Source organism: Canis aureus, chromosome 27, assembly GCF_053574225.1.
Source record: "Canis aureus isolate CA01 chromosome 27, VMU_Caureus_v.1.0, whole genome shotgun sequence".
NCBI lineage: Eukaryota > Metazoa > Chordata > Mammalia > Carnivora > Canidae > Canis > Canis aureus.
Window position 1 is genome coordinate 27,808,969 of NC_135637.1, and position 26,729 is coordinate 27,835,697.

The following is a 26,729-nucleotide window of genomic DNA, read 5'->3' on the forward strand; positions in this document are numbered from 1 at the left end:
TAACCAAAGCTAACCAACTTATGGGAGGAGTGTCCTGGCACCCCGTAAAAACTTGACAATACAATTTTTTGTTTTTTTGTGTTTTTTTTAAATTTATACAAGTCAAATGCAGAGCAATTTCCTGCACTTTATATGCAGGTATCAGAATGAGGTATATAAAACATGTACACAGAGAAATGCTTTTATAGAAAAGTAGAAACCAGTAATGTACTGTTCTTTTCTTCGGTATCAACTAACACCAAGGGACCCTTGAACCCTAGGTCCCCTCAGCAAACCACTCCCAGGAATAGTCTGCTGAAGAGAATGGGCCCTACTGACCCCTCCCCCCCATGTGGGGCAGTGGAAAGGCTTTGGGAAGGAAGCTCTGGATAGGGAGCACTACTAAGGCCTCCAAGTGTGACATCAGGGCTTGGAGGCCCTGCTGACCCACTGGCTCAGTGCAGCACAGTGCTGTGGAGAAATGTTATTCTCCTCTTGGCCATGCCAGTAGCTTGCTCTATGACCTTAGGCATCACTTTACCCCTATGGGCTCCCAGAGGGTCCTGTGTCCAAAAGGCTTGAGGAACCCTAAGGTCCCTCCCAATGGTTCTGATTGTTTTACAAGTTAGGGGTTGTGACCCTAGCCCTACTATCCCCAGGAATGCACTAGCCTGGAGGCTACAGAGCCACCTGCAAACTCAAGCCACTGCCGGGGCAAGTCCTGACGTACTTTACTACCTTGCCTCTGAGCTTAGTTTCTGGGTTACCCTCTCAGAAGCAGCTCACAAGGACCCACAGTGTAATTCCCATAGGTTAATTGGCTCTTGTCTTACCCCTGCAAAATGAAAAGAGGTCATTGTCCACCCTGAACAGAAACTGTCTAGGGTACCCCAGGTCCCCTCAGGTCCTGTGGCCTAAAGCAGCCGTGGATCCTTCTCTACCCTCTTCCCAAGTGGAATGTTCAGTGCAATTCTTCCTTTCCTTTTGAAACAGGAAGAGTCCCTGGGCCTGGGCCCAGGCCCAGCCCATGGTTATCAAGGCACATCACTGCCAGCAAAGCTGGAGCACCCCCAGGAGCCCCCAGCCTAGATCCCATTTTCAACCCACAGTTTTGACTTCTGTACAAACTCGTTTCTGGTTCTCAGAGGTCAGTAGGGAGTTCCATCCCAACTATTTTAAAAACTAAATATAATTTTTAAATCCTGACTCTTGACCTACTTGACCTGAACTATGGATAACAGTATGCGCCACTCAAGCCCACAGAGAACAGACAGGAGGGTGGAGACTGAGGCCATCTTAGATAATAAAGCATAGAGGAGCCTTGGGGAGCTCCCTGTCTGTCCCTGATTCAGTTCTGGGGCATAAGCAATGTTTGGAAGCCCTGGTCAGCAGCACTGCTGTGGAGGCCACCGCTAACTCCATCCACAGGCAAAATCCTGCTCCAAGGATGGAGGAGGAGCACTGGTAGGATCCTACCCAGCCTTACCCTTAGCACAACCTCTGCTTCTGTTTTAGAATTCACCAAAAAAAAATTAAAAAAAATAAAAAAATAAAAAGTCAAGGGAGGGTTTTAACCACAACAAAAACTATAGATCCTCCCAGCTGTAGGAGGGTAGGCTGTCCTGCACCAGTGTCTGCATGGGCTACTGCCCATTAGTGGCAGCTCAGGCCCCAGGCGTGCCTGCCTGGCCCATGAGGGGAGCGCTGCCCTCCTGAAGGTCCACTGGAGTCTGGTTGGTGTGGACCACAATAGTCTTCTCATCCATGATCTCACAGGTGGGGTTGGTGAAAGCAGACAAGGGTAGGGTAATTCGTTGCATCTCCCTCTCACACACTTGCTGGTCATGCTGCTCTTTCAGGTCCTTCCCCCTGGCAGGAAAAGAAGGAAGCATTCAGGCTGTGAATGCCACCCGCGTGGCTTTGCTCATTAAATAGCTTTGCTGGGGGATCCCTGGGTGGCTCAGTGGTTTGGCGCTGGCCTTCAGCCCAGGGCGTGATCCTGGAGACTCCCATGTTGGGCTCCCTGCAGGGAGCCTGCCTCTCTCTGTGTCTCTCATAAATAAATAAAATCTTAATAAAATAAAATAAAATAAATAAAATAAAATAAAATAAAATAAAATAAAATAATAAAATAAAATATAAAATAAAATAAAATATAAAATAAAATAAAATAAATAAAATAAAATAAAATATAATAAAATAAAATAAAATAAAATAAAATAAATAAAATAAAATAAAATAAAATAAAATAAAATAAAATAAAATAAATAAATAGCTTTGCTGTACCCAGGCAGGGGTAAGGGCTAACCATGGTCACAGTGAATCGGTGGCTGATACACAAGATTTCCATTCTGCCAGGTTATCTTAACAAGAAGCTCCTGTACTTCTAGTCTCTGCTTCCTCATCTGTAAAATTGGTGTAGTAGCATGAACCTCAACACAGCTGCAGACAGGCTCAATGAAGATAGCGTAGAGGAGAGACTCTTAAAGCAAGATATGGTTTGTTCTTTCAGCCAAGGGCTTCAGGAGACCCAGAGAACCATCTCAGTCCTATCCCATAAAGTCGTGCAGAAAGCTGACCTAAGGCAGTTGTCTTATAATACAGTCCTTGGAAGGTATGAGCCCTGGCTGGAAACAAGGATTGTCCCCAGCCCATGCAGGGGGGCAAAAGGGGCTGGGGGCTGCTCAGGTCAATGGGAAACAATGAGACAGTGACCATCAGATCCCTCCATGTTCACACACACCTTTGAATTCTCATGGTGCTCAGTGACCATGTTCACACCTTTGAATTCTCATGGTGCTCAGTGACTCAAGCAGGCCATGGTGTTGCCCCATTTTACTCAAATGGAGTATTCACTCCATGCTAAGGACTTTGTGTACATTATCTTACCTCATTCTTGGCTGAATCCTAGGAATTAGGTCTTATCATTCATTTTACAGATGAAGAAATAGCCCAGTGAGGTGAAGGAACTCTCCATTAACATAATGGGTTCAAATCCAAGTTTGTTGGACTCCAGATAATAATCAGAGAAGTTGACCTGACCAGGGTCACCCCAATGAAATGGTGGCATAGGGACTCAAACCTAGTCTTCTGGTGCACATGTAGGGTCCTTCCCACTGGCCTGGACCATGCCCATTGCAGGCCAAAGGGTTTGGTGAATGCCTAGCACACTGCACACCAGAACCAACACCCAGGAGGACCCAGATCAGCTTACTCTGAAATCACAACTAAACACATGGGCTCAATTGTCAGAGGAAATCCTCCTAGAAGGAGCCTGTGCCAAAGAGGCCTTGAAACAGGCATATGATTAATAACTTGGTGAAATAACACAGGCCTACTTCAGACAGCAAGGAGATAGCTGAGATCAGGTAGATTACACATCCATCATATGAGGTACAATGACAAGTTTCTAGAGACTGAAGGATATTGAGAAAAAAGCAGGGCCTGGAGGGGCTGAAGTCTGCAGAGGTGCCTCAGAACTGCCTTTAAATCAACCAGTTCTCTTGCATTTTAGTACCAGCTTAGCCTTGGCTGTGTGACACCTCGCAAAACATTTAGCCTTGCTGAGCCTTGGTTTCCTCATCTGTGAAATGGGGATAATATCTGCCTCAAAATAGGATAATGAATGTGAATGCATGTTGAAAACAGTGGAACTGCTGTAAAACTCATAGAGGAGGTTATTATGATTTTGCCCTGAATATGACTTGACTCACCAAGCAATGTTATCTTAATCTGGTTTCCCAAGGAAACTCCTACTGACCAACCAAGGCAATTATTGTTTATGTGACCTCCAGCAACTCCTCTCTGGACCTTAATTTTATCATTTGTAAAACAAGGACTTGGGCTTGATAACCTCCAGGGCCCCTGACATACTGTAAAATTCCTCACATGAGATGTACTGATTCCCTGTTTTTCATTGTAAGGTCACAAAAGGCAAAGTTGTGAGCTCATCTCCTTGAGTCACCCTGGGTGACTGAGTTTTTGCATGTGCAAGCCTGAGGCACTCGCCCCATCCTTATCATTAGCCCCTGTACTGGACACCACCACCTCCTACAGCAGAAGAACTCCCAGAGCATCCCAAGAGGAAATGGAGGGACATGGGAAGATGGTTGTCTGGACCAAGTGTATCCCCACTCAGCCTAAGATTTATTTTGCCCGTGGGCACTGCTCATCAGTTTCAGCTGCCACCACATAAGGAAACACTTCCTTCCATAATAAAACAAAAAGCCAGATCCTTCAAGGTTGCCCATGTAGGGAAAAACTTTGACAATCTGGATTTAATTTTACTAAGGGAGCCCCAAGGCAGCAGAAGGCCAAAAGGCAGTTAATGAAAGAGGTGGAATATGCAAGTGTCCTTTGCCAAGGCCTGAATTTCATTTTTTTTTTTTTTTTTTTTTTTTTTTAAGGCCTGAATTTCAAAATCTAAGGGGCTGAGGAGGGAAAGTGAGAACTCTTACATCCTGAGTACCCACTAAGGTGCCAGGAAATGACCTTCCCATTATCTAGGATGAAAAGAGCTACCTATGCACCTACTGGATATAACACACTTTATATATGTGCCACTTCACCACCAATTTTGTAAGATAGTATAATCCACATCTTATAGATGAAGAAACTGAGGCATTGGGAGTTGTCCTGCTTTCATCAGCTACCTTCTTTACCAAGCATCTGGCTGTGGCCAGCTATTGATAATTGTCAGGCTGCATCAGAAGTCTTTAGGGGAAAGAAATCAATTCATATTAATGGAGCAGAATAGGACTGGAAGAGGGATCCCTGGGTGGCTCAGCGGTTTAGGGCCTGCCTTCAGCCCAGGGTGTGATCCTGGGGTCCTGGGATCGAGTCCTGCATCGAGCTCCCTGCATGGAGCCGGTTTCTCCCTCTACCTGTGTCTCCGCCTCTCTCTCTCTCTCATAAATAAAGTCTTTAAAGAAAAAAAAAAAAAGAATAGGACTGGAAGAATAGCCAAGGGTAAAGGAAAGAGGTGCTGAGATTCATCTGGATTATGGTCTCATCCATTTAGAAGCTTCAAAACACACCCAACCCCACGGGCCTCCTGTTAATGGTGCCTAGGAGTGCTGGAGATGCAGAGGCTGTCCCCAATTCCTTTTAAGATCTGAGAGAGGCCACCAGGCCTGCTGCATTGACCATCAAGCAGCTCAGCCCCTTCTTACTGCCTTTGGGGGTAGGGGGTGGCCAGGCTGTTGTCTGGCAGCCAAAAAAGAACAAAAGGCTTATTCACTGACTCAGCTCCTCTCCTACGGGGGTAGAGTAGTGTTGACTTACAGTTTTTCCCTTGCCTTTTTATCAGAAAATAAACGCTCCCTCTGAATAGCACAGGCACTGCACTTTGGGCAGAGACAGGGAGCTTCAGACTGGCTGGCCGAACCTCGTAGCCTAGACAACCATGACAAAGACCCGACAAGCTGAGCCCTCACCCACACCCACCTGCGGCCCTTACTCCCCTGAGAGGAAGCTTGGTTCCTGCTTGCCCTTTCCAGGCAGGGAAAAGCCCAATCCCATTAGCCTCATGGTCCTTTGCAGAGTTCAAGTGTTGCAGTAATTCTATCCATGACTGCTCCAGAGCCATGATGGGGATCTGGGCTGGCCAGAGACAGCAGGTGTGAATGGCTGCTGCCTGCCTCTGACATCCTCTTTGAGGTGCTGAAAACACTCCAGACTTCCTTCAGGCAACACAGGTTTCTTCCAATTATTCTTTCACTATTTTCCCAGTTGGAAGTAGTGCTGTGCCATACTCCTGCTCACGAAAGGTCCCCAAGGCAACTAAGGCTATGAACACAAACCCTATACCCAACTACGCTAATTTCATTCTCACAACAAACCTACATGGTATCTATTAGGATCTCTGTTTTAGAGATGGGAAGGCAGATGCAGACAGGTTAAACCATTTATTTAAACAAATAGCAGAGCTGGGATCTGAACCCAGTACCGTCTACTGCCACCAGCAGTTAATACTGCCCTTTTTTTTTTTTTAAGGAAATACTAGAACTAAGAGGATCATTACTTCTAATCTGACTTTACCCTTTTTACAGATGAGGAAACGAGGGAAGGTAAAATACTTGTCTGGTGTCACACCTAGAACGGGCAGCAGTTGGAGAACTACATTCCTGGTTCTTTTGATTTCTAGACTCAGCTGTTTTATTTTGAAAGTTTCCATTTTTCCTACCGTCCTTTGCAATTCAAGCAAATTTTCATGAGCTGCTGAGCCTCGCTGGGCTTTTGGGAGATATTGGTAATCCTTAGACACATCTTACTGGCTGTGTAGCTTGGACACGGCACTTAACTCTTTTAGATCTCAGCATCTCACTGTAAAATGGTGTAAAAAATGAATCTTGTCAAGTGTGGTCATGAGGCTTGGGCCAAATCATCAGGGAAGAGCATTCAGTAGGGCTGTATTTATTTAAAAAGCATGCAATTAATTTTCACTGCTACTATGATTATCTAACCTAATTGGTGTTCTACTGCTTACATCTAATACTTATGATAATCTTGGGTGGGTGAGTATGGATGTACGGAGTGGGGGAGAGGACATATCCCCATTCAACAATCAAGAAAACAAAGTGCAGAGGAATAGCAGAACCTACATTCAACAGCTCTTTCCAGGACACTCTGTTCTCTGACAGAGAGAGATGAGAACTGAGAGCTTGCCTCTAGCCCACATGCGGTTTCCTGTTATAGTCTGTTCTCAGAGCACTTTTGCTGAGGAAAGGGGTGGTCCGGTGGTTAGTGACGGGGAGTCTGGTGACTTGGTGCCTTGCCCTAAGCTTACAGGACAGTAAATTCAAGGCCTCAGGGCAGTCCTACGACAGCCCAGAGAAGCAAATTTAGAAGAAAAAAGGCCTGGATTCCTTATTGGGCACAAGAACTAAGCTCAGAATTAAGAATGTTTAGTCAGTTCAAGCACCTGAAGGTGTGGAAATTGTCACAAGATCGGAGAGGAGTCAACTGCTATCCAGTGGCTGAGTAAGGAGGAAATATTTCAAGGTCTCAACTCAGCCAAGAGGTTTGGGTCTGATTGTGGATTGTAGGCCAGGGTTACCATATCATTTCCTCTAATTCACTGAAATGAACAAGCAAGTGTCCCTGGACCTGCCATGTTAACCATCCCACTGGGGCAATAGCCTCACGGAATGGAAGTCAGCAGACCCTCTTAGGTCAATACTTGGCTCTCTCTGAACCTCTGCTTCCTGAATCATAGAAAAACAGAGAAGGAACAAGGGCTCAGAGAGTGCTAGTACAGGACTCACATTTTACAGAAAAGAAAAAACAGCTGTCATTTACTGACCACTTACTGTGTGCTACACACTGAGCTAAGCTCTGCAGTAGGAAATAGGAACAACTTGCCCAAAATCACACAGATAGCTAGTTCATGGCAAGAGTAAGACGTGGCTCTACCAAATGCTAGGTGTATGACCTCAAGCAAAGTATATATCCTCTCTTTTCTCAGTTTCCTATTGTATAAACTAAGGATAGGGGGCCTGGGTGGCTCAGTCTAGCTCGGGTAGTGATCTCAGGATCCGGGATTGGGCCCCACAACATTGGACTCCCTGCTCGGCAGGAAGTGCTTCTCCCTCTTGGTCTCCCTCTGCCGCATTCCCCCTCACAGGGGGCAGGGAGGGGATGTTCTCTATCTCTCAAATAAGTAAGTAAAATCTTTATAAGTAAATAAAATAAAATAAAATAAAATAATAATAAAATAAAATAAAATAAAATAAAATAAAATAAATAAAATCTTTATAAGTAAATAAACTAGAGCTAATAACAGCCTTTACCTTATAAGGGTGATTGTGAGAACTGAATTAAAGCATGTAAATTGCTGGAAGCAGGGTCTGGCATATGGTAAATGTTCACTTTTGCAGTTATTGTTGTTATTCTTAGCCAACACTTTTCATCTGTAAAATGAGGCTGACTACATTGTCTCTAAGGATACCCTAGGTTTATTTAATGCTGGGTGACCCACCAGGGCTGTGAGCTCAGACACAGCCCTTACCACTGGGAAATGCAGGCCACCATATCGCATCCCTTTCAGAAAGCCTTCTCAGATCATAGAAGAGAAATATCACAAGTACTCAGGGCTAGAAGTCAAGTTCCCTGATACTGGCCGGAATGGAAAATAATTTTTCCAGAACCAGCCAATGCTGTAAAAATGAATGCAATTTGGGGCTTATTATCAGGTACCCATCATGGACTTTGAGAGCCTTTTCCACATGATACTTCAGGGGGCCTCTCAAAGTGAGCACTCCTCCTCCTATTGTCCCAGCCACAGGTCAAATCTCTGAGTTTCCCAGGAGCCTCTTTGGCTTCCTCATAGTGGTGATGAGTAGCAAACAGGTTCTATGTCCTCCAACTCATTTTTCCCTCCTATTCTAAAGGAGATCCCACTGCTTATAGCCCAGGGAATTCAAGCCCCAACTGCAAAAGGAGTGGCTAGGAACCTTTTCTAGTAGGATTTTATTATGTATTTTTTTACAGGGGGAAGGGAGGGGTGGAGAGAGAGGGAGAGAATCTTAAGCAGGCCCCATGCCCAGCACAGATCTTGATGTGGGGCTCAATCTCACAACCCTGAGATCATGACCTGAGCTGAAATCAAGTTGGACGCTTAACCAGCTGAACCATCCAGGCACCCTTCTAGTAGAATTTTATAACTCACAGAAAGAATTCAATTTCTGGAACCCTGCAATGAGTGTCCAGCCTGATTCCTACAGTGCCACTCACTTCCATACCAGGCATGTTGTATTAGACAGCAGAGAATTTGATATCAAAACAGGGACTCCTGTGTAGCTCAGCGGTTGAGCGTCTGCCTTCAGCCCAGTGCGTGATTCCAGAGTCCCAGGATCGAGTCCCAAGCAGGCTCCCTGCATGGAGCCTGCTTCTCCCTCTGCCTAGGTCTCTGACTCTGTATGTCTCTCATGAATAAATAAATAAAATCTTAAAAAAAAAAAGATATCAAAAGAGCTGGCTTTGAACCTAGGCACTCTCCCAGGTACTGTGACCTTGGGCAAGTCACTTCACCTCTCTGATGAAAGTTTCCTCATCTGTAAAGTGGGAAACAAGAACTCCTACCTCACAAGGCTTTTGGGTGAGGAGTAAAGGCACCAAAGGAAAGAGTTTGTCCAAGGTCACCTGATAAAGACTAGAACCAAGTCTGTACATCTTAAGCTAGTTTTCCTCTTTCAATACTTGACTTCCTTTTTTGGGTATGTATGCCACAAAGAAGTCTGATTCAACTTTATGTACCTTCCTCCCCTCCTTTTAGCCCAGAAGAGAAGCTACTTACCTCTTATAGGTATAGCCCAAGACGATGCCAGCTCCGATGGCAATGATGATCACCATCATGGTAATGCCCAGCACATAGCCTACCAAGGACAGGACACAAGATCCCATTAGCCTCACCCCAGACAATGGGAAAATATTTATTGATGGTTCGCACAAGGATGGGGTGGGGCAATCATACCCAGGGTTCCCAGGTCTTTTTTCTCTTTGGAGTTGACCCGAACCCGTTGGCTGATCCCAATCACTGGCTGCACGGCTGCTGCCTCACTCCGGGCGGGCAGGGCATTGGCAGGAGGGAACAGCTGCACCTCATCTCCACTTGGCACTTCAGACGCCTCCTCAGTGTCTGCTGTGGAGGCTGGAGGGGATAGGGAAGTGGTCTCTGGAGGTGAAGTGTAAAATATGTCTCATTAGAGTAGCCTGAGTGAGTTCCGCAGCTGGAACTGGCCTGGAGTGTTGGGGGAGGAGGGAAGGGGGAATGGGTTCACCTTACAATCCCCACACACCCCAGGGACAAGGCCAGGTCTGAGGGGGCCACGCCACAGTTGGAACACGGCAAAGGTAGAGGAAGGACAGGAGAACGAGCCCCTCCTGCCTCCCACGTCATCTGCTCAAACCCTTGCCATCTCCCAAGGTCCGCTCAGTTGCCCTCTTCTCCAAGGGGTCCCCCTCCGCGCTTGGAAACAATTCCTGAATCCACACTATTTGCCAGTCCCTATGTTACATGCGCTACACATTCGATTTAATCTAATTTTAGAGAACGGCCTCGCTGCCTCGAGAGCAACTAGCCATGGCTCTGGAGTCTAAGAAACCTAGATTTAAGTCTGGACCCTGCCATCGCTTTCAAAATGTCGCTGAACTTCTCTGCGGCTCAGACCCCGACTCGGTCTCTGTCCAGGGGCGCCGTATGCAGAGCGCCTAACACAGGGCAGAGCCGCTCCACAGACGGCCGCTCGGCGGCGAGGGAGTCGCTAAGGGCGTGGGGCTGGGAGTCAGGTCCCGTGAGCCGCCGGCGGCTGCGCACCAGGCCGGGAGCGCGCGGCCAAGGGGCAGGGCCTCGCCTCCCACGGTTGTTTACAAGGCGCTCGCGGAGGATGAGCTCACTCGGAGAAGCGGCGGCGGCCAATGGGCTTCGCGCCCCGCGGCCTGGAGACAGCCCTGGCCAATCGGACGGCGCGGGGGCGGGGCGGGGCTGGCCGGCGACGCGCGGACGCACGTGCGCGGCGGGTGGAACGGCCGCTCCCAGGCCGCCCGGGGTGTGAGGGTCTGGGGGGTTCCGGGCTCCTCGGAGTCCCGGCCCGTACCTGAGCAGCGCAGGTCCTCGCAAGGCCGCTTCTCGGGAGCGCCGGCCTCGCCGCTGACGTAGCACCAGGGCCCGCGTGGGTCCCGGTCCGGGTTCCGGCAGAAGCTGTGGTTGCCGGCGTCTGGGAGGGGAGAGAAGGCGCCATGGGACGGGGCCAGGGCCCAGGCCGCGGCCGCCGCCCGCCGCGCGCCGCCCGCCGCCCGGGGCCGACACTCACCCGCCGCGGAGGCAGACGCCAGGCGGCTCTGCGCCTCCAGCCAGTTGAGGCAGCGCAGGCCCGGTGCTGGGGAGGGCTGGTCCGCCCGGTACAGGTGGCCGTTGTCCCAGAAGCAACCTGTGAGGAAGAGGAGCCCCCGCAACCCCCAGACCCTGAGCGGCCGGCAGAGGAGTCGGACCTGCCCCGCCTGGGCGACCCTGGGCCCGGCTGGGCCTCCCTGACCTCATGTGGAAAACCCGAGCTGCCTTGAAGGGTTGTTGTGAGGCCGGAAAGAGAAGGAAGAGAAAGCGCAGAGAAGGAACAGCGCGTCCAAAGCCCCTTTGGTGTCCGGCCCTCACTCAGCGCTCAGAGAATGTTAGCTTTTATTTTTGTAAGCCGGCAGGCGCTGCACAAGTGCACAGGGTTGTTACTCTGGAACTTATGGCCACTTTGGAGGAGCGTGCAGGGGAGACTTGGGTTCGGGTCCGTTTTTGGAGATGTTGGGAGTTTTGGGTCGGTGGGCGGCCAGACCTGAAATTCATCCCTGTGTTGTAATTCCATGTTGCATAAACTGGGGTATTCCTTTCACGGATATGGCCACACTTGCACTGGCAACACTCCTCCCCAAGAGAATTCTACAAAAGCCTGGATTCAGTCAGGCAAAAGAGAGCCTCAACCGGAGGGAACCTGCCTCATCCACTGCTTGGATGGGATTCCAAATTCCCACTCCCCTCAGCAGGAGAGCCTGGGGGACGAGGGCCTGTGCTGCCAACCACACCAAGCAAAACCCCTGAAAAGAACAGGACTTAGGGAGTAGGGGAGATGAACCCCAAATTCCGTCCACTCATGAGCCACAGGCAAGGAAAAGGAAAGTAGCTACTTGCTTTCGTTAATGACAAATATGGAGCTGCAAGCCCCTGACAGGGAAAGGAGAAAGAAGGAGAGAGAAAAAGCCTTCATGGAACAAGAGAAACCAGCAACAAAGCTTCATTTCCTGTCATTTTGCTGTCAAGTCTGGCTATGCTTGGGAAATAGAGAGCTTTACCCGTTCTACTTCATTTAAGTTGCTGCAGGAAGGAAAGATTGTAATCTCACCTCCAGATCCATAGGCTTCTGCTAGGAGCATGTTGCTGATGAGGAATGTTTGCACCCAGGCCAAGAGCATCCTCACCTCCTTCATCTTGCAGGTGATTGACCAACCAGTGTCCAACTGGGTTCCCCTTGGCGTCGGCTCTGCCTCCCAGTCCCAGGCTTGCAGTCAGACCTGCCCTTGTTATGCTCTTCTGGTAAACAGCGTCTCTTTAGAATTGGGAGCTTCCCAGCTAGCTTGCTGCAGCGAGGTGTTTTTTCCGCTGAAAGGCGCCCCCTGGGTCCTAAGCCTCGTATGCCAAGCAAGATCACTAAGCCAAGAGAGGAACTCTGCCCACAGAAGAAAGAGGCAGAGTTCAGGTTGTGCTTAGCAGAGGATCAGTTTGAGATCTACACTGACTGCATCCCCGGGGCTTTTCATCTCTTCTGTTTCCATTTGTGTGAGTATAGAAAGAGTAACTCTGTCAAGAGGCATTATTGTGGGGAGGGTTTGAAATTAAAGTCACAAAGGCAGAACAATTTAGGACCTACTACAGAAGCAGGAGGAACTCAAGACTTCATAGTGGGCTCAAATAAGAGTATCCAGGTGGAAGGAACACTTTATATTCATTTTGGAAAAAAAGGGGCCTTTATGGTTTATACATTTTTATGAACACTGACTTTAAAAAAAAAAGTATAATAATAAAAGTATAATAATCTGATCCTGTGCCAGGATCAGATCAGTCACTTTACTTTGTTTATATTTGGGTTTTGGAGGTGTCATATATAGTAGGAATACGGAAGGGGTCTCTTTAGTTGAAAACACATGTTAGCAAACATTGGGACATTTGCTTGCTATATTTAATAGTCTAGTCTTTCTACCAGCCCTGAATTCATATAGAGGAAGTTAAGTCAAATGTTTGCTTTCTTTCCTCCACCCTGTGGGAAATCCATCGCAGTGATTTATAGCCATCATTAAACCTCACCACATTCATATGACTTAGGCCTTTTGGAGTTAGGCAGAAGGGTCCTCTTCCTGTTTGGCTGACAGTTTGAGTTCCCAGGCAGCCTCAGTAAATGGAGAGACAGAGCAGAGTGATTCTCCAAGATTACCTTGTGACTCAAGCAAATCTCAAAATAGAAATGGAAGACTGTTTCGATCTGAGGGCTTGTATCTTTAGGCAGTAATTTAGGGAGAAGAAAAAAAAACTTCACTAAATAGGTTTCAGAAGCTTTATCAAGGAAGAAAGCTAATGTCAATCCAACCAATCTGAAGTAAATTTGCATTTACTAGTCAGATTTCAGACATGGAAAGGACAGAAATTTAGTTTACTTTTTACAGAAGTTTGCTGACTGTGTTTGAGTCCTTCAGTCCATTTAATAAGACATGTTGCTTTGTTTTTGCAACCATACTCCTGTCTGCCCACACAAGCTTCTGATCTTCTGACCCCTGACTTGGCCTATGCTGGTAATCACACAGAATCTGTAAATTTATTCACATACATATACACAGATATGCCAAAATTTTACAATTTAATAATTGTAACACAGCATTAAGGGGGCCTTTTAAAACACTTTTATTAATTTTATAATTTTTTGAGAACTTACCACATACTAGATATAGTTCCAGATACTGAGAATGTATCTGTGAACAAAATACTTGAAATCTCTGCCCTTATGAGAGCTTATATTTTGATTGGGAAAGATAAATGATAAATATGTAAAGTGTCAGGTGGTCTTAAGTGTCGTGAAAAACAGTAAAACAGGGTCAAGGAGAGAATAATAGGGTGTATTTCACTTGCTAAAGAAAGCTAACATTTTCAGGGAATCAGGTGGATATTTCTATAGGCAGAAGGCCAAAGGGGAAGGGTTCTTTGCACACTTTTTCTTGCGGACTTACACCACTACAAGAAAAATACGATGTACATTTTGTTTCATTACATAAAATATATAAGCTTGAGAAAATGAGAATGCAGCTTTTAATTTCAGAGTAGCAGGGGGTTCTTTTGGATGGATTCCTAAGCATCTAATCTATTGCCTTTGTATGCAGTGAGTGTTCAGTTATTGTCTGATGAAATGCTCCTCAGACTCTGAAGGGCTACTTCTCCCAGATTATAATACTTTCCCCTCTGATTATAACAGAGACAGGCTACATACACAGGCCAGCACTTGTACCATTTTAGATTATCTACTGCACCCAGGTAGGGGTGCCGATATTTCTTCCTCAGAATTCCAAACCTCATTACCTGTTGCTGTTATCTAAGTTTTCTATTCAGAAAACTGCTATCTTCTGTAATTTACACACCTTTAGTATAGAAAGAAACCATATTTTGTGCCATATGTCTTATCAGGAACAGCACTACCTGTAAAAGATGTAAGACAGGCTAGAGGAGATTTTTTTCAGCTTAGTCATTTCTGCTTTTTTCTCGCCTGTAAGACATTTATCTGCGTGATTTGATTTTTTCTGGAATGACAGGCTTGTTCCTCAGTCCTTCAAAGGCATATTCTCTATTATAGTAGGTTCAGTATCTTCCTTCCTCAAGGAAATCAGATTTAGTTCAGAGATGTGCCTTTTATCATCATTGATGATGTTTTAGTCTTATGATCTCGTTTTGAACTTTGCTTCATGTATTGGAGCAATATGGCCATATTTTATGGCTTATAGTTACTCCAAACTCCATATTTATTTTGGAAATATTACTGCAATAATAATATGATACAGCACTATTCAAATACTCATTTTGTTTTGTTTTAAGTTTTTTTATTTATTTATGATAGTCACAGAGAGAGAGAGGCAGAGACATAGGCAGAGGGAGAAGCAGGCTCCATGCACCGGGAGCCCGATGTGGGATACGATCCTGGGTCTCCAGGATTGCACCCTGGGCCAAAGGCAGGCGCCAAACCGCTGCGCCACCCAGGGATCCCCAAATACTCATTTTGGATTGCATATATCCCTGAGGAAAACGTTGTGAGGTAGAGTACTTATATTTTACTAAATATTTCAGGGATGTTTGACTCTCAGTTTTATGTTAAATAATTACTGATCCAGAGAGACAAAGCCATACTGTTAACTCAGGAAATAACTTCCAGAGCATTTTCCAAGAAAGATGGGCAGTTCATTTTGATAATAGGGGATGTTAGTGGAAGAGTTCTAATGAGGAAGCTGTTACAAAACTTAAGAACAACAACAACAACAAAAAAACAAGAACCAGGCAGCCCGGTGGCTAAGAGGTTTAGCGCAACCTTCAGCCCAGGGCGGTGATCTTGGCGACCTGGGATCAAGTCCCTTGTCAGGCTCCCTGTATGGAGCCTGCTTCTCCCTCTGCCTGTGTCTTCATGAATAAATAAATAAATATAAATAAATAAATAAATAAATAAATAAATAAAACAAATTTAAGAACCTTGCACCTGGGTGGTTCAGTGGTTGAGCATCTGCCTTTGGCTCAGGTAATGATCCCTGGAGTCCTGGGATTGAGTCCTGCATCCAGCTTCCTGCGGGTAGCCTACTACTCCCTCTACCTATGTTTCTGTGTCTCTCATGAATTAAAAAAAACAAAAAACAAAACAAACAAACAAACAAAAAAAACCACTTAATCTTTTTTGTCAGCCAAAGAGGGCTAAATGTTGGTAAAAATCTTTGGAATAAGATCCAATGAAAAAAAAAAAAAAATCCAATGAGTTGGCTCCAGCTATTCTCTCCATATAATGCACCGTAGAAGTAGCTACTGAGATTTCGCTGAAAGATATTTGGGTGTATAATTGTAAACTGAGCAGAGGATGACTTTATGAAGCTTGTTAAGGAAATCATATTCCAATATCTAAGCCCCAAGGACATTTTCTTTGAAAGTATGGCCTTCAATGAGTTAGGTTATTTGCATTTTGATACACAGTTAAGTGTTTAATAAATGTTTGAGATAAAGAGGAAAAGCAGAGTACCACATAAAGACAAAGAGTCTAATAAGCCTACAGAGAATAGTAATTTTTTAAGGATAAACAATAAAACAGCCAAGAGAGTTTGTGGATAATAGGTTACTTTCAGAAACAAGACATTCTACACTGAAAAACTGAGGAGCCACAAAAGCAGAGAATTTGGGAATATCTCATAGCTGGTTTTGAGAAATAAAAGGAAGAGTAAATTTCTGAATGAGAGTAGCTTTTTACTTAGAGGTCAGTCTTAGAAAACATGGGTTTTTACATTGAGGAAAACACAGTATTTGGTATTGCAGGGATAACACTAGAGACTATAAACTTAATTGGCTAATAAGACTAGGCTGTTAATATTTAAGGTAAATTAACCCAGTAAACTACAGTGATGCCACTTTTGGAAAGGAATGTAATATTCTTCAATCTCAGTAAACTGGAGCTGCAGCTTTTAAAATTATCAACACCCAATATGAGCTTTAGTGCTGACATTTAAAGCAAGAGAAGCAGTATGTCAAATAATTAAGAATGTAGGCTTTAGGGGATCCCTGGGTGGCTCAGTGGTTTAGCACCTGCCTTCAGCCCAGGTCGTCATCCTGGAGTCCTGAGATCGAGTCCCAGATGGGTGCTCCCTGCATGGAGCCTGCTTCTCCCTCTGCCTGTGTCTCTGCCTCTCTCTCTCTGTCTCTCATGAATAAATACATAAAATCTTTAAAAAAAAAAAAAGTGTAGGCTTTAGAAAGACCTGAGTTCCAGTCTCAGCACTACAGTATAGTTTTGGATAAATTAGCATCCGTAATTCTAAATTTCCATAGCCTGTTATTATCATGATTAAGAGTACAGATACCAATGTCAGCATTCAAATCCCAGCTCTGCTTCTTATTAGCTATGTCATCTTAGGGAAGCTACTAAATTCTCTATGATTCAATTTCCTCAGGTGGAGGTTGAGAGAGAGAAAAAATAGTACCTATACCATTGGATTGTTGATATTCAGTCCTGAATAAATATTAGCTGTGTCAGTAACCTCTAACTTCAAAGTACTAGTATATATCTTTTTTTTTTTTTTAAGTACTAGTATATTTCTATCTTCCAGAAACTTAAAATCTGGTTATAAAGATCAGGCTAACACAGGAAAATAAAAACATTAAACAGCATTTATAAGTAGTGTTAAAGAGTATGATACAGACTATAAAGGCATATTGATTCAGTGATTATTAAACATCCACTGCATACCTAGCAGGCACTAAACTGAGTATCGAGGATATAACAGTGAACTCTACAAGGTCCTTTTTCTCAAGAAGCTCCTAATTTTGTGATAGAGCAGATACTAGTAGGCAAAACAACAGTGAAATAAATGCTACAGCAGAGATTAGTACTGGGGGCTGTGAGAACTCACAGGAGGGGCTTATGACCTACATTTAGGAGGTTAGGAAAGGCTTATCAGAAAAAGTAAAATCTGAATGGGGTAGGAATTAGTGTTCTTGGCAGGTCAGACAATGTGCAGAAGCCTAGAAATGTAGGCTATCACTATGACTAGTGGGGAATTCAGGGTGGTGATTAAAATGAGACCAAAAAACATGCAGCTGAAGAGCTGAATACTTACTGACCAAGTTATGGAGGTTTCTGAGTATAGATTTTATCCTGCAGGTGTGATCTTGGAGTCTCGGGATTGGGTCCCGTGTCGGGCTCCTTGCATGGAGCCTGCTTCTCCCTCTGCCTGTGTCTCTGCCTCTCTTTCTCTCTCTCTCTGTGTCTCTCATGAATAAATAAATAAAATCTTTAAAAAAACAAAACAGTTGCTTAGGAGTTCTAAGCTGTCAGGGAAAGGGAGCAGGAAAAGAAAAGTCCTGAGTTTGGAATTGGAGCAATTAATCTTGGCCGAATACTAGGCCTAGTCTAGGCAGTCATGTGGCATAGGATCTATGGGTTAATTTTAGGAAGGCAATGCTTTTGACCTAATCTTTGCTCTGTCTTCAAAATGTAAAAAAAAAAAAAAAAATGTTCATCTGTGTATTTTAGGTGTGCCAAGTCCTGGACTAGGGTGTTTTCCATGAATTACTTTACCATTCAGGGTTGTAGTTAGCATTTGAATTTACATAAATGTGTAAATCAGATGTTTATCTATTAAATATATGCTGAGTCTGGGAATCAAGGTAGCTGGGAAATGTCTGTTCCACCTTTAGAATCCTGATATTTTATTCTCCTGCTACTGTTTATTCTTTCAGTCCCCAAACAGCTCTTGAGTATCCTCTGTGTCAGGCACTGCTTTTCCTTTTATCATCTATCTCAGTTCTCTCCTGGGTGTCATTCTCACTAGGCTGTCATGTGAACTATTCTCTTCAAAACTTTCTCTATTTATCTTTTCTCACGGTTGGCTCCATCCCATCTCCTCTTAAGAAATATCCTTTAAAGGATTTGTATGTCAGGGAATACTAATAAATATTATATATTCTTCAGACTCTGTTACAGTGAAATGGAGAGAAGAGAAAAGGAATCCCATAGGGGCAGCCTGGGTGGCTCAGCAGTTTAGCGCCACCTTCAGTCCAGGGCGTGATTCTGGAGACCTAGGATCGAGTCCCACATCAGGCTCCCTGCATGGAGCCTGCTTCTCCCTCTACCTGCGTCTCTGCCTCTCTGTCTCTCATGAATAAATAAATAAAATTAAAAGAAAAAAGGAATCCCATAGAAGATCATAGAATGATTGTGGCTGGAAGGAAATGCAAAGACAGGAGAAATCAACATCTTAGTACTCTAAGGCCCACCCGTAAGAGATTGTTGCCCCAATTGCCTTTGCAAAGCCCAGATAACAGAAATGAGCAGTATTATATAAGGCATAAGGGGGTGTCATAAGTGGACTCAGATTGGCCCCAGCATGGCAAGACCCTGAGTCCAATAATAGAAGGTTAAGTACCAGCTTCAAACACTCAGTGTGTTCTCTGAGTTCCTAATGATATTTCTACCTGGAGCTTTCTTTTACATTTACCTTAATGGCTCAGTTGGAAGTCAGCCATCACTGCTAAGTGTCTTCTGTCCTATGCAGTATTGGCAGCAACTTCCTTATTATCCTGACATTAGAAATAGAAATTCTGCCCAGTTGCAGCCAGGCTGTTACTACCCAGGCAGTGGTAGAGCATTTCCACTTTCTAGGATCTTGTACTCTCCAACACTGAGTGGCCTAACCTTTTGTCACCTTCATAAGTCATCAGATTGATAAGAAAGCCTCCTATTCTTAGAATATTTCTGCCATCAGCCCAGAAACATGCTTTTTGCTCTGAACTTCTGCTCTCTTGGATATAGTAGGGAAATCTGCTCCAATAAACATTAAATTGTTAATATATTTAAAGCATTTAGTAGAGTACCTCACACATATTAAGAACTTTTGCTATTATTATTAATGTTGTTGTTGTTACTACCACCATCTAGGATTAGAAGCTAGAGTCTCACTGAACCTCTGATTTTGCTCCTGTTATGCTAGATAGTTTAAGCAAGTCTAAATTATCTGGAAATGGAGTTGAAATATTTGGTTTCCTCTGTTTTATAGCCATTGTCAGTTCAAGGAGTCTTAAAAAGGTCCAAGTATTATCTCATTAGTACTTTTACTTGTTAGAGTTTTAACATCTCCTCTCTGGATTCCTAAAAGACTGTAATCCTCACTTGCCAGTGAATTGGATAATCCAGCAATCTCTGCCTAGAATGATGTACATTTTATCCAGCCATCCAATGTTTACCAACAGTAGGTCAATATGGACAGAAATAAAAGCATCATAGCTAACATTTATTGAGCACTTAGTACATGCCAGATACTATTTTAAATGTCTTTTAAGATTTTATTTATTTTTAATTTTTCTTTTCTTTCTTTTTTTTTATTTTACTTATTTATTTGACAGAGAGAACACAAGCAGAGGGAACAGCAGGCAGAGGGAAATGGAGACACAGGCTTCCCACTGAGCAGGGAGCCCAATGTGGAGCTTAATCCTAGGACCCTGAGAACATGACCTGAGCTGAAGACAGATGCTTAACCACCTGAGCCGCCCACCCAGATTTCCCATAAGTGTGTGTGTGTGTATATACATATACATATGTATATACACACACACACATATGTATATGTATACACACTATTTGTCATAAAAACCCTCAGTGCAGGCACAATTATTATCCTTATTTTATAAATGAAGAAACAATTATAGAGAAGTAACTTGCCTAAAGCAAAAGGTAAGTGGAAGAGCCAGGATATGTACCTAGGCAGTCTGATCCCATACCCTGTGTTACAAACTGTCTCACTGTACTGACAGGGAGAACCTGGATTTGCACAGAAGTGCAACCTGGTGCCCCTGGACATTTCATATCAATGGAATCATACATTTGATCTTTTGTGTCTGGCTTCTTTTACTAGAAGTAGTGTTTGAGATTCATCTGTGTTGTAAAATATGTCAATATTTCATTCCTTTCTATGGCTGAATAATATCCCTTTTATGGGTATTCCACATTTTGTTTATCCATTCATCAGTTGGTGGCTTTTTCCACATTTGGCTATTATGAAAAATGTTGCTATGGACATTCACATACAGGTTCTTGTTTGACACTTGTCTTAAATTCTTTGGGGTATATACCCAGGAGTGGAATTGTTGGGTGATTCTGTGTTTAACTTTTTGAGGAACTACCAGTCCATAGTGACTGCACTTTTACATTCTCACTAGCAGTGTGTGAGTGTTAGAATTTCTCCATATCCTTGCTAAAGCTTGTTATTCCCACTCACATCCCTTATTTTATTATTGTCATCCTAATAGGGTAAAATGGTATCTTATCGTGGTTTTGATTTGTGTTTTCCTAGTAACTAATAACAAGATGTTGAGTGTCCATGTGCTTGTTAGCCATTTATCTTCATTGAAGAAATGTTTATTACAATCCTTTGCCCATCTTTAAAAAAGATTTTATTTATTTATTCATGAGACACACACACACACAGAGGCAGAGACATAGACAGAAGGAGAAGTAGGCTCCTCAAACCCCGGACCAGGAATCACACCCTGAGCTGAAGGCAGATGCTCAATCACTGAGCCACCCAGGCATTCCTGTTTGCCCTTTTTTAAATTGGGTTGTCTTTTTTGTTGTGGTGTTGTAAGACTTCTTAATATATTCTAGATAGATTTTTTATCAAATAGATGATATATTTTCTCCTAATCTGTGGGTTATGCTTTCACTTTTCAAAAAAAATTTATAAAAAAAAAATTTATGTAAAGATTTATTTATTTATTTGAGAGCAAGAGTGTGTGTGTGAGCAGGGGGAGGGGCAAAGGAAGAGGGAGAGAGAATCTCAAGTAGACTCCTCACTGAGTGAGGAGCTCCCACTAGGCTCAATCCCAAGACCTTAAGATCATGACCTGAACCAAAATCAAGAACTGGACACTCAACCAATTGAGCCACCCAGGCACCTCTTTTAGGTTTGTTTGTTTATTTTTAAGTAATCTGAATATTCAACATGGGACTTGAATTCACAACCCTGAGATCAAGAGTCACATGCTCCACTGACTGAGCCAGCCAGGTGTCCCAATGTTTTCACTATCTTTTTAAAAATATATTTTTTATTTATTTACTTTATTTTTTTAAATATTTTATTTATTTATTCATGAGAATACACAGAGAGGAGAGAGAGAAGCAGGCTCCATGCAGGGAGCCCGATGTGGGACTTGATCCCAGGTCTCCAGGCAGCACTAAACCGCTGAGCCACCAGGGCTGCCCTATTTATTTACTTTAGAGAGAGAAGGAGAGAGAGAGTCTCAAACAGACTCTATGCTGAACGTGGAGCCAACATGGGGCTTGATCCCACAATCCCAAGATCAGGACCTAAACCAAAACCAAAAGTTGGACACTCAACCTACTGAGCCACCCAGGCATCTCCCTCTTTTTTTTTTTTTAAAAAAAAAGACTTTATTTATTTATTCATGGGAGACACAGAGAGAGAGAGAGAGAGAGAGAGAGGCAGAGACAGGCAGAGGGAGAAGCAGGCTCCATGCAGGGAGCCCAACGTGGGACTCAATCCCGGGTCTCCAGGATCACATCCTGGGCCGAAGGCAGGCGCTAAACCACTGAGCCACCCAGGGATCCCCAAAAGATTTTATTTTTAAGTAATCTCTACACCCAATGTGGGACTCAAATTCATAATCCTAAGATTAAGAGTCCCAAGCTCTATCCATCAACTGAGCCAGCCAAGCACCCCTGCTTTCACTTTCTTAATAGTCCTTTGGTGCATAACAGTTTTTAATTTTTATGAAATCTACTTTATCTTTTTCTTTGGTTGTTTGTACTTTTGGTGTCATATTTTGCATATGTCTATCCAGCTCTCCCAGCACCATTTGTTGAAAGACGGTCTTTCCCCAGGTCTTGGTACCTGGTGGAAAGCCAATTGTCCTTAGATGTATGAATTTATTTCTGGACTCTCAAATCTGTTCCATTGATATACACATATATAATCTTTATGCTGATACCATGTTGTTTTGATTACCGTAGCTTTGAATTCTCTACTTTTATTATGGCAAGCGTGTTTCTGAGTACATTTGTGTATTGTGATCGGTATTTCCGTTTAACTATTTTTGGAATATGTACTTCTTTGTGGATCATTTGTATAATTAGTACCCTTGTCATTTAAAATAATTATGAAGTGTTTGTTTTATTGCCTTGCTGCGCTGTGCTATTTTTGTTAAGCTCTTATTTCACCCTGTTTTCTGGGTTGCTTTTAACTTTTCTAGATAGCCTTGTTTGCACTGTTTCTTCTGGACCCAGACTCATTAGCTATCAAGCCCTACCCCCTTGATGTCAGAGAACGTTGGCTGCTGTTTTTAGGTCATCCTCATAGAAACTCGGACTACTCCCATCTGCCTCAGCTCAGACCCAGTACTTCCTGCCAGTTGTGAGTTGAGTTTCTGGGGGTAGAAGGCTTGCTAAGAAACCTCTTTCTTGAACCAGAGCTCTCCAGAGGTCAAGGGTGGCATCAACCTTACCATCTGCTATATGCTTATTTGTAAATAACCATTCCTGGGCAGCCCAGGTGGCTTAGCAGTTTAGCACCGCCTTCGGCCCAGGGCGTGATCCTGGAGACTGGGGATCGAGTCCCACGTCAGGCTCCCTGCATGGAGCCTGCTTCTCCCTCTGCCTGTGTCTCTGCCTCTCTCTCTGTGTGTGTCTCTGATGAATAAATAAATAAAATATTTTAAAGATAAATAAATAAATAACCATTCCTGAAATGTTATACGATGAAACATATGGGAAAGAACCTGTCTTTTGAACTCTTCTCGTGCTGCCCAAACAAGCATTTACAAGTGCTATTTTCATATGTAATATATCCCTGTCTTTAGAAAGGAGGAGCTTCCAGAGATCGTGGGATTTGTTCAAGGATGTCCAGTGACCTTATGCTGCTACTGGGAGCAGAATCTATCCCAATCCCATTGATCTCCTTCTCATCATCATTACCACATATTCCTTCCTTATTGGGCAATGGAGGACAGAATTTACTTTCCAGTATTTTCCCCAAGGGAGGCTGAGTTTCTTCTTCCCCACTTTGGCATATTACACAGGTAAGGAGCCTCAGTGAATAACTTGCATTCACTGTGCCATTCTTTGAAGGATCAAGATATGGGCTCTGGCAATAGATCTATGAGAGAAAGGGGGACAGGAGAGAAAATGTCTACAGCCTCAGTGAACTCTTTAGGAATTTTGGATGAGTGGAGATGTTCAGTTTTCCCCCATAACAAATAGGGTGTCTTCTATGAAACTTGACTGTAGTGGGTTTTTTTTTTTTTAAGATTTTATTTATTTATTCATGAGAGACACAGGGAGAGAGAGAGGCAGAGACATAGGTAGAGGGAAAAGCAGGCTCCCTGAGCCAAAGGCAGACGCTCAACCACTGAGCCACCCAGGTGCCCTGACTATAGTGGTTATTGATCAAGTTATTGATATATATGAACTTTTCCTATAGGAATTTTCAAAGATATGCAAAAATAAAGAGAATAATGATTAGCAAGTACCTGCCACTCAGCTTGTAGAATCATCAACATATGGCCCATCTTGTTTTATCTCTACTCCCATTTACTCCTTCTCCCCACTGAATTATTTTGAAACAAAGTAAGTATATTGATCAGGGTTTCACTTTCTACTTGTTGAAGCCATTTCCCTTAGATACTGAGATGTATGCTGTCATTTATATTGCTTTTAGCAGTTGTATTGGGCCTGACATTCTTTCTCTGGCAGTTTTTTGCATTGGTAGAATTACAGGAGTTTCCTTTTTTTTTTTTTAATTATTTATTTATTTATGATAGTCACACACAGAGAGAGAGAGAGAGAGGCAGAGACATAGGCAGAAGGAGAAGCATGCTCCATGCACCATGCTGGGTCTCCAGGATCGCGCCCTGGGCCAAAGGCAGACGCTAAACCACTGTGCCACCCAGGGATCCCTTACAGGAGTTTCCTGGTCTCAAACCAGTTATTTTGTCTCTCCCACTCCCAGAGTCCTATGAACCTGTCAAGCATCTTCACTTTGATCCAAGTACCTAGACCTCCACTTACCTGTTCTCCTAGTTTACTAACTTTAATGTATGAGGTTAGGGACTTCAGCAGTCTTTGTCATTAAATACTCTATAGGCAATGCCTAGCCTGGCATGTAGTAGTAGGTGCTTAATAAATAGTTGTTGATGACTGAATGGATGAATCCCATTTGGCTTTCCACTCACCTGAACCTCACAATCAGCTATTTTAACAGTGCACTTGATTCTGTGTATCTTAAATGAGAAAGTTACCTGAACCTCTTGAGAAGTAGCTTTTATCCATGACCCTTTTTGTCTAGCTGAGGAATCTGAATTTTCCTGGCTCCCCCTGCTGGTCTCTCCTGGGTAGTTGCATACAGGTACCTCTGGTGGCCAATGATTGGAGCCAGAGCCAGGTTCTGCCAAGGGAAAATAGAACATTGTTGTGGAGTGCCCTAGCCAGTCCAGGCAGGTCTGAGGAGGAAGAGAGAAACTTACTGAAAACAGTTCAGGGAAGTGCAGCTTTCTGTATAAGGGACCGGGAAGGTAGCCCAGTGCCAGCTAAGGTCAGAGCAGAGTTAGAGCCTGCTAGCACCTGAAGAACTTGAGTATCATGACTATATGGGCCAATAAATAAGCTGGTCCTTGTGTAGGGATCAGCCTCTACGTTGAGAATAGAGATGTGCTCCTTTTCCCCTTAAGACAAAGCACTTTGAGGTGAGACATGGTCACCACACAGGCTGAGTAGCTACACAGTTTTATTTTGGCCTCCTGTGAAAGTTGTCCCAAGTGGGGTGGTGAATATAGATGGGAGTGTCCCTAGAGTTCATGGTCTTATGTGACCCCATCTCCCAACTAGAAAGACCAGTAACATATCTGTGGAACTCTGGGTATATGCTCTGCTAGCACCTCCTCCCTCCACCCTCTGTAAATATAATAAATGCCCCACACCTGCCTGCTTCCTAGATGACATTTTGGTTATTTACACATATTTGTCTTTACCACAGTGTAGCTTCCCAGAAAGTGAGCTGTGAGAGAATGCCTCTTGCCAGACTCCAGCCAGCTACAGACATCAGAAGAAGAGTTCAAGATGGTCAGACACTAAGGGCAAATCCCCTCTTCTCCTCTCCAACCCCAAACCCCAAGGGTCAGGGTAATTACACTTAAAGTTGAACATGGAAATAGGCTTTTGTTACCCTTCAGGACCTAGAAGGAAGCATGTGGTTTTCTCACATACACAAGGAAGGGAACCCAATTCAGAAGAACCCAAGGGCATGAAAATTGCCAATGGATTTGGGCAGGTATATCTATGAAATGGTCATGATAAAGAAATGTTTGGAAGGAATCCATTTCTTTGCTGAGTGTTGGGATGGGGATGTAGCAGTGGGCAAAGCCCTGCATTTTAGTGGGAGAAGGCAGACCATAACCAGGTAAATATATAACATGTCAGGGGTGCTAAATGTTAAGAAAGGAGAAAAGCAGGAAAGAGGGATAGGGCAAGAGTGTGTTGTTTTAAACTTGGTGACCAGGGAAAACAACTCTGTTGAGGTGAGGGGGCAAGTCCTGTGATCATCTGGATAAAAATAATTCATGGCAGAAGAACCAGAGAGGGCAAAGGCCCTGAGGCAGGAGAATGGTTGGCTTGTGAGAGGAACAATAAAATGATGGAGTGGCTGGAGCTTGGTGAGTGAAGGATAGAGTGGTAGGAGCAAGGTCAAAGAAGAAACCAGTGGCCAGATCATATGGGGGCGTTGTACACCTTGACAAGGGCTTTTGGTTTTGCTTTGAGTAAGATGAAATGCCACTGAGGGGTTTAGAATCAAAAGTAATGTGAACCAACTTAGGTTTGATAAGGCTTACTCTGGCTGCAGTGTTGAGAAGATCACAGGGAAGCAAGGGTAGAGAAGGAAAACCAATTGAAAGATAGTTGTCAGAGATAGGTGAGGTATCTTGGAAAAAAGAAGAAGCTATTGACCTGTAGATTTGGTTTAAAAGTATAATCAGCAAGGTCTGCTGATGGATTGGATGTGGGTAGGGTGTGAGAGGAGGAGAGGGCCACGGCCATCTGCAAAGGGTTTGGCTTGCATCACTGAAAGAATGGAGTTGCTCTTGAACTGAGATGCGGAAGAGTGGGAGAAGAGCAGGTGGGAGGGGGGACGAAATTCACCAATTCTATTTCTACCTATTAAGTGAAATACTTATTTGATCTCTAAGTGGAGGTACCCATTTCTTTTTCTTTTTTTTTTAATTTATTTATTCATGAGAGAGAGACAGAGAGAGAGAGAGAGGTAGAGACACAGGAGTAGGGAGAAGCAGGCTCCATGCAGGGAGCCCGATGCGGGACTCGATCCTGGGTCTCCAGGATCATGCCCTGGACTGAAGGCGGCGCTAAACCGCTGAGCCACCCAGGGATCCCAGGAGCTGTTGCCATATGTTTATATCAAAATGTTTA

The 26,729-nt window shown here is 43.9% G+C and overlaps 1 protein-coding gene and 1 long non-coding RNA gene across 4 annotated transcripts; one reads left to right on the forward strand and one right to left on the reverse strand.

The window, feature by feature from the left end:
* On the reverse strand, positions 1 to 12,132 carry PIK3IP1 (phosphoinositide-3-kinase interacting protein 1). Of its 3 annotated transcripts, none has more exons than XM_077874368.1 (6): positions 11,865 to 12,132; positions 10,791 to 10,907; positions 10,575 to 10,694; positions 9,452 to 9,619; positions 9,275 to 9,353; positions 1 to 1,848 (listed from the first exon to the last, which is right to left on the reverse strand). In XM_077874368.1, exons 1-6 carry the CDS (start codon positions 11,947 to 11,949, stop codon positions 1,644 to 1,646), a joined length of 774 nt encoding a protein of 257 aa, XP_077730494.1. In that variant the 5' UTR covers positions 11,950 to 12,132; the 3' UTR covers positions 1 to 1,643. The 3 variants fall into 3 exon arrangements, with proteins under 3 accessions (XP_077730494.1, XP_077730493.1, XP_077730491.1); XM_077874367.1 differs by having other exon boundaries at positions 9,452 to 9,628; XM_077874365.1 differs by having other exon boundaries at positions 9,452 to 9,652; positions 11,865 to 12,131.
* Positions 10,488 to 26,692, forward strand: LOC144299071 (uncharacterized). The gene is made up of 3 exons (XR_013365875.1): positions 10,488 to 12,298; positions 19,646 to 23,332; positions 25,285 to 26,692. It is a non-coding gene; the product is annotated as an uncharacterized LOC144299071 (long non-coding RNA).
* Positions 26,693 to 26,729: the final 37 nt, after the last annotated feature.

Bases quoted from the DNA above. Each gene is read 5' to 3' on its own strand.
- PIK3IP1 (XM_077874365.1), bottom strand. From the start codon at position 11,949: ATGAAGGAGGTGAGGATGCTCTTGGCCTGGGTGCAAACATTCCTCATC. The intron at 9,653-10,574 runs GTACGGGCCGGG...CTTCACCTCCAG, and splicing joins CGAGGACCTGCGCTGCTCAG to AGACCACTTCCCTATCCCCT. The intron at 1,849-9,274 runs GTAAGTAGCTTC...TTTTCCTGCCAG, and splicing joins TTGGGCTATACCTATAAGAG to GGGGAAGGACCTGAAAGAGC.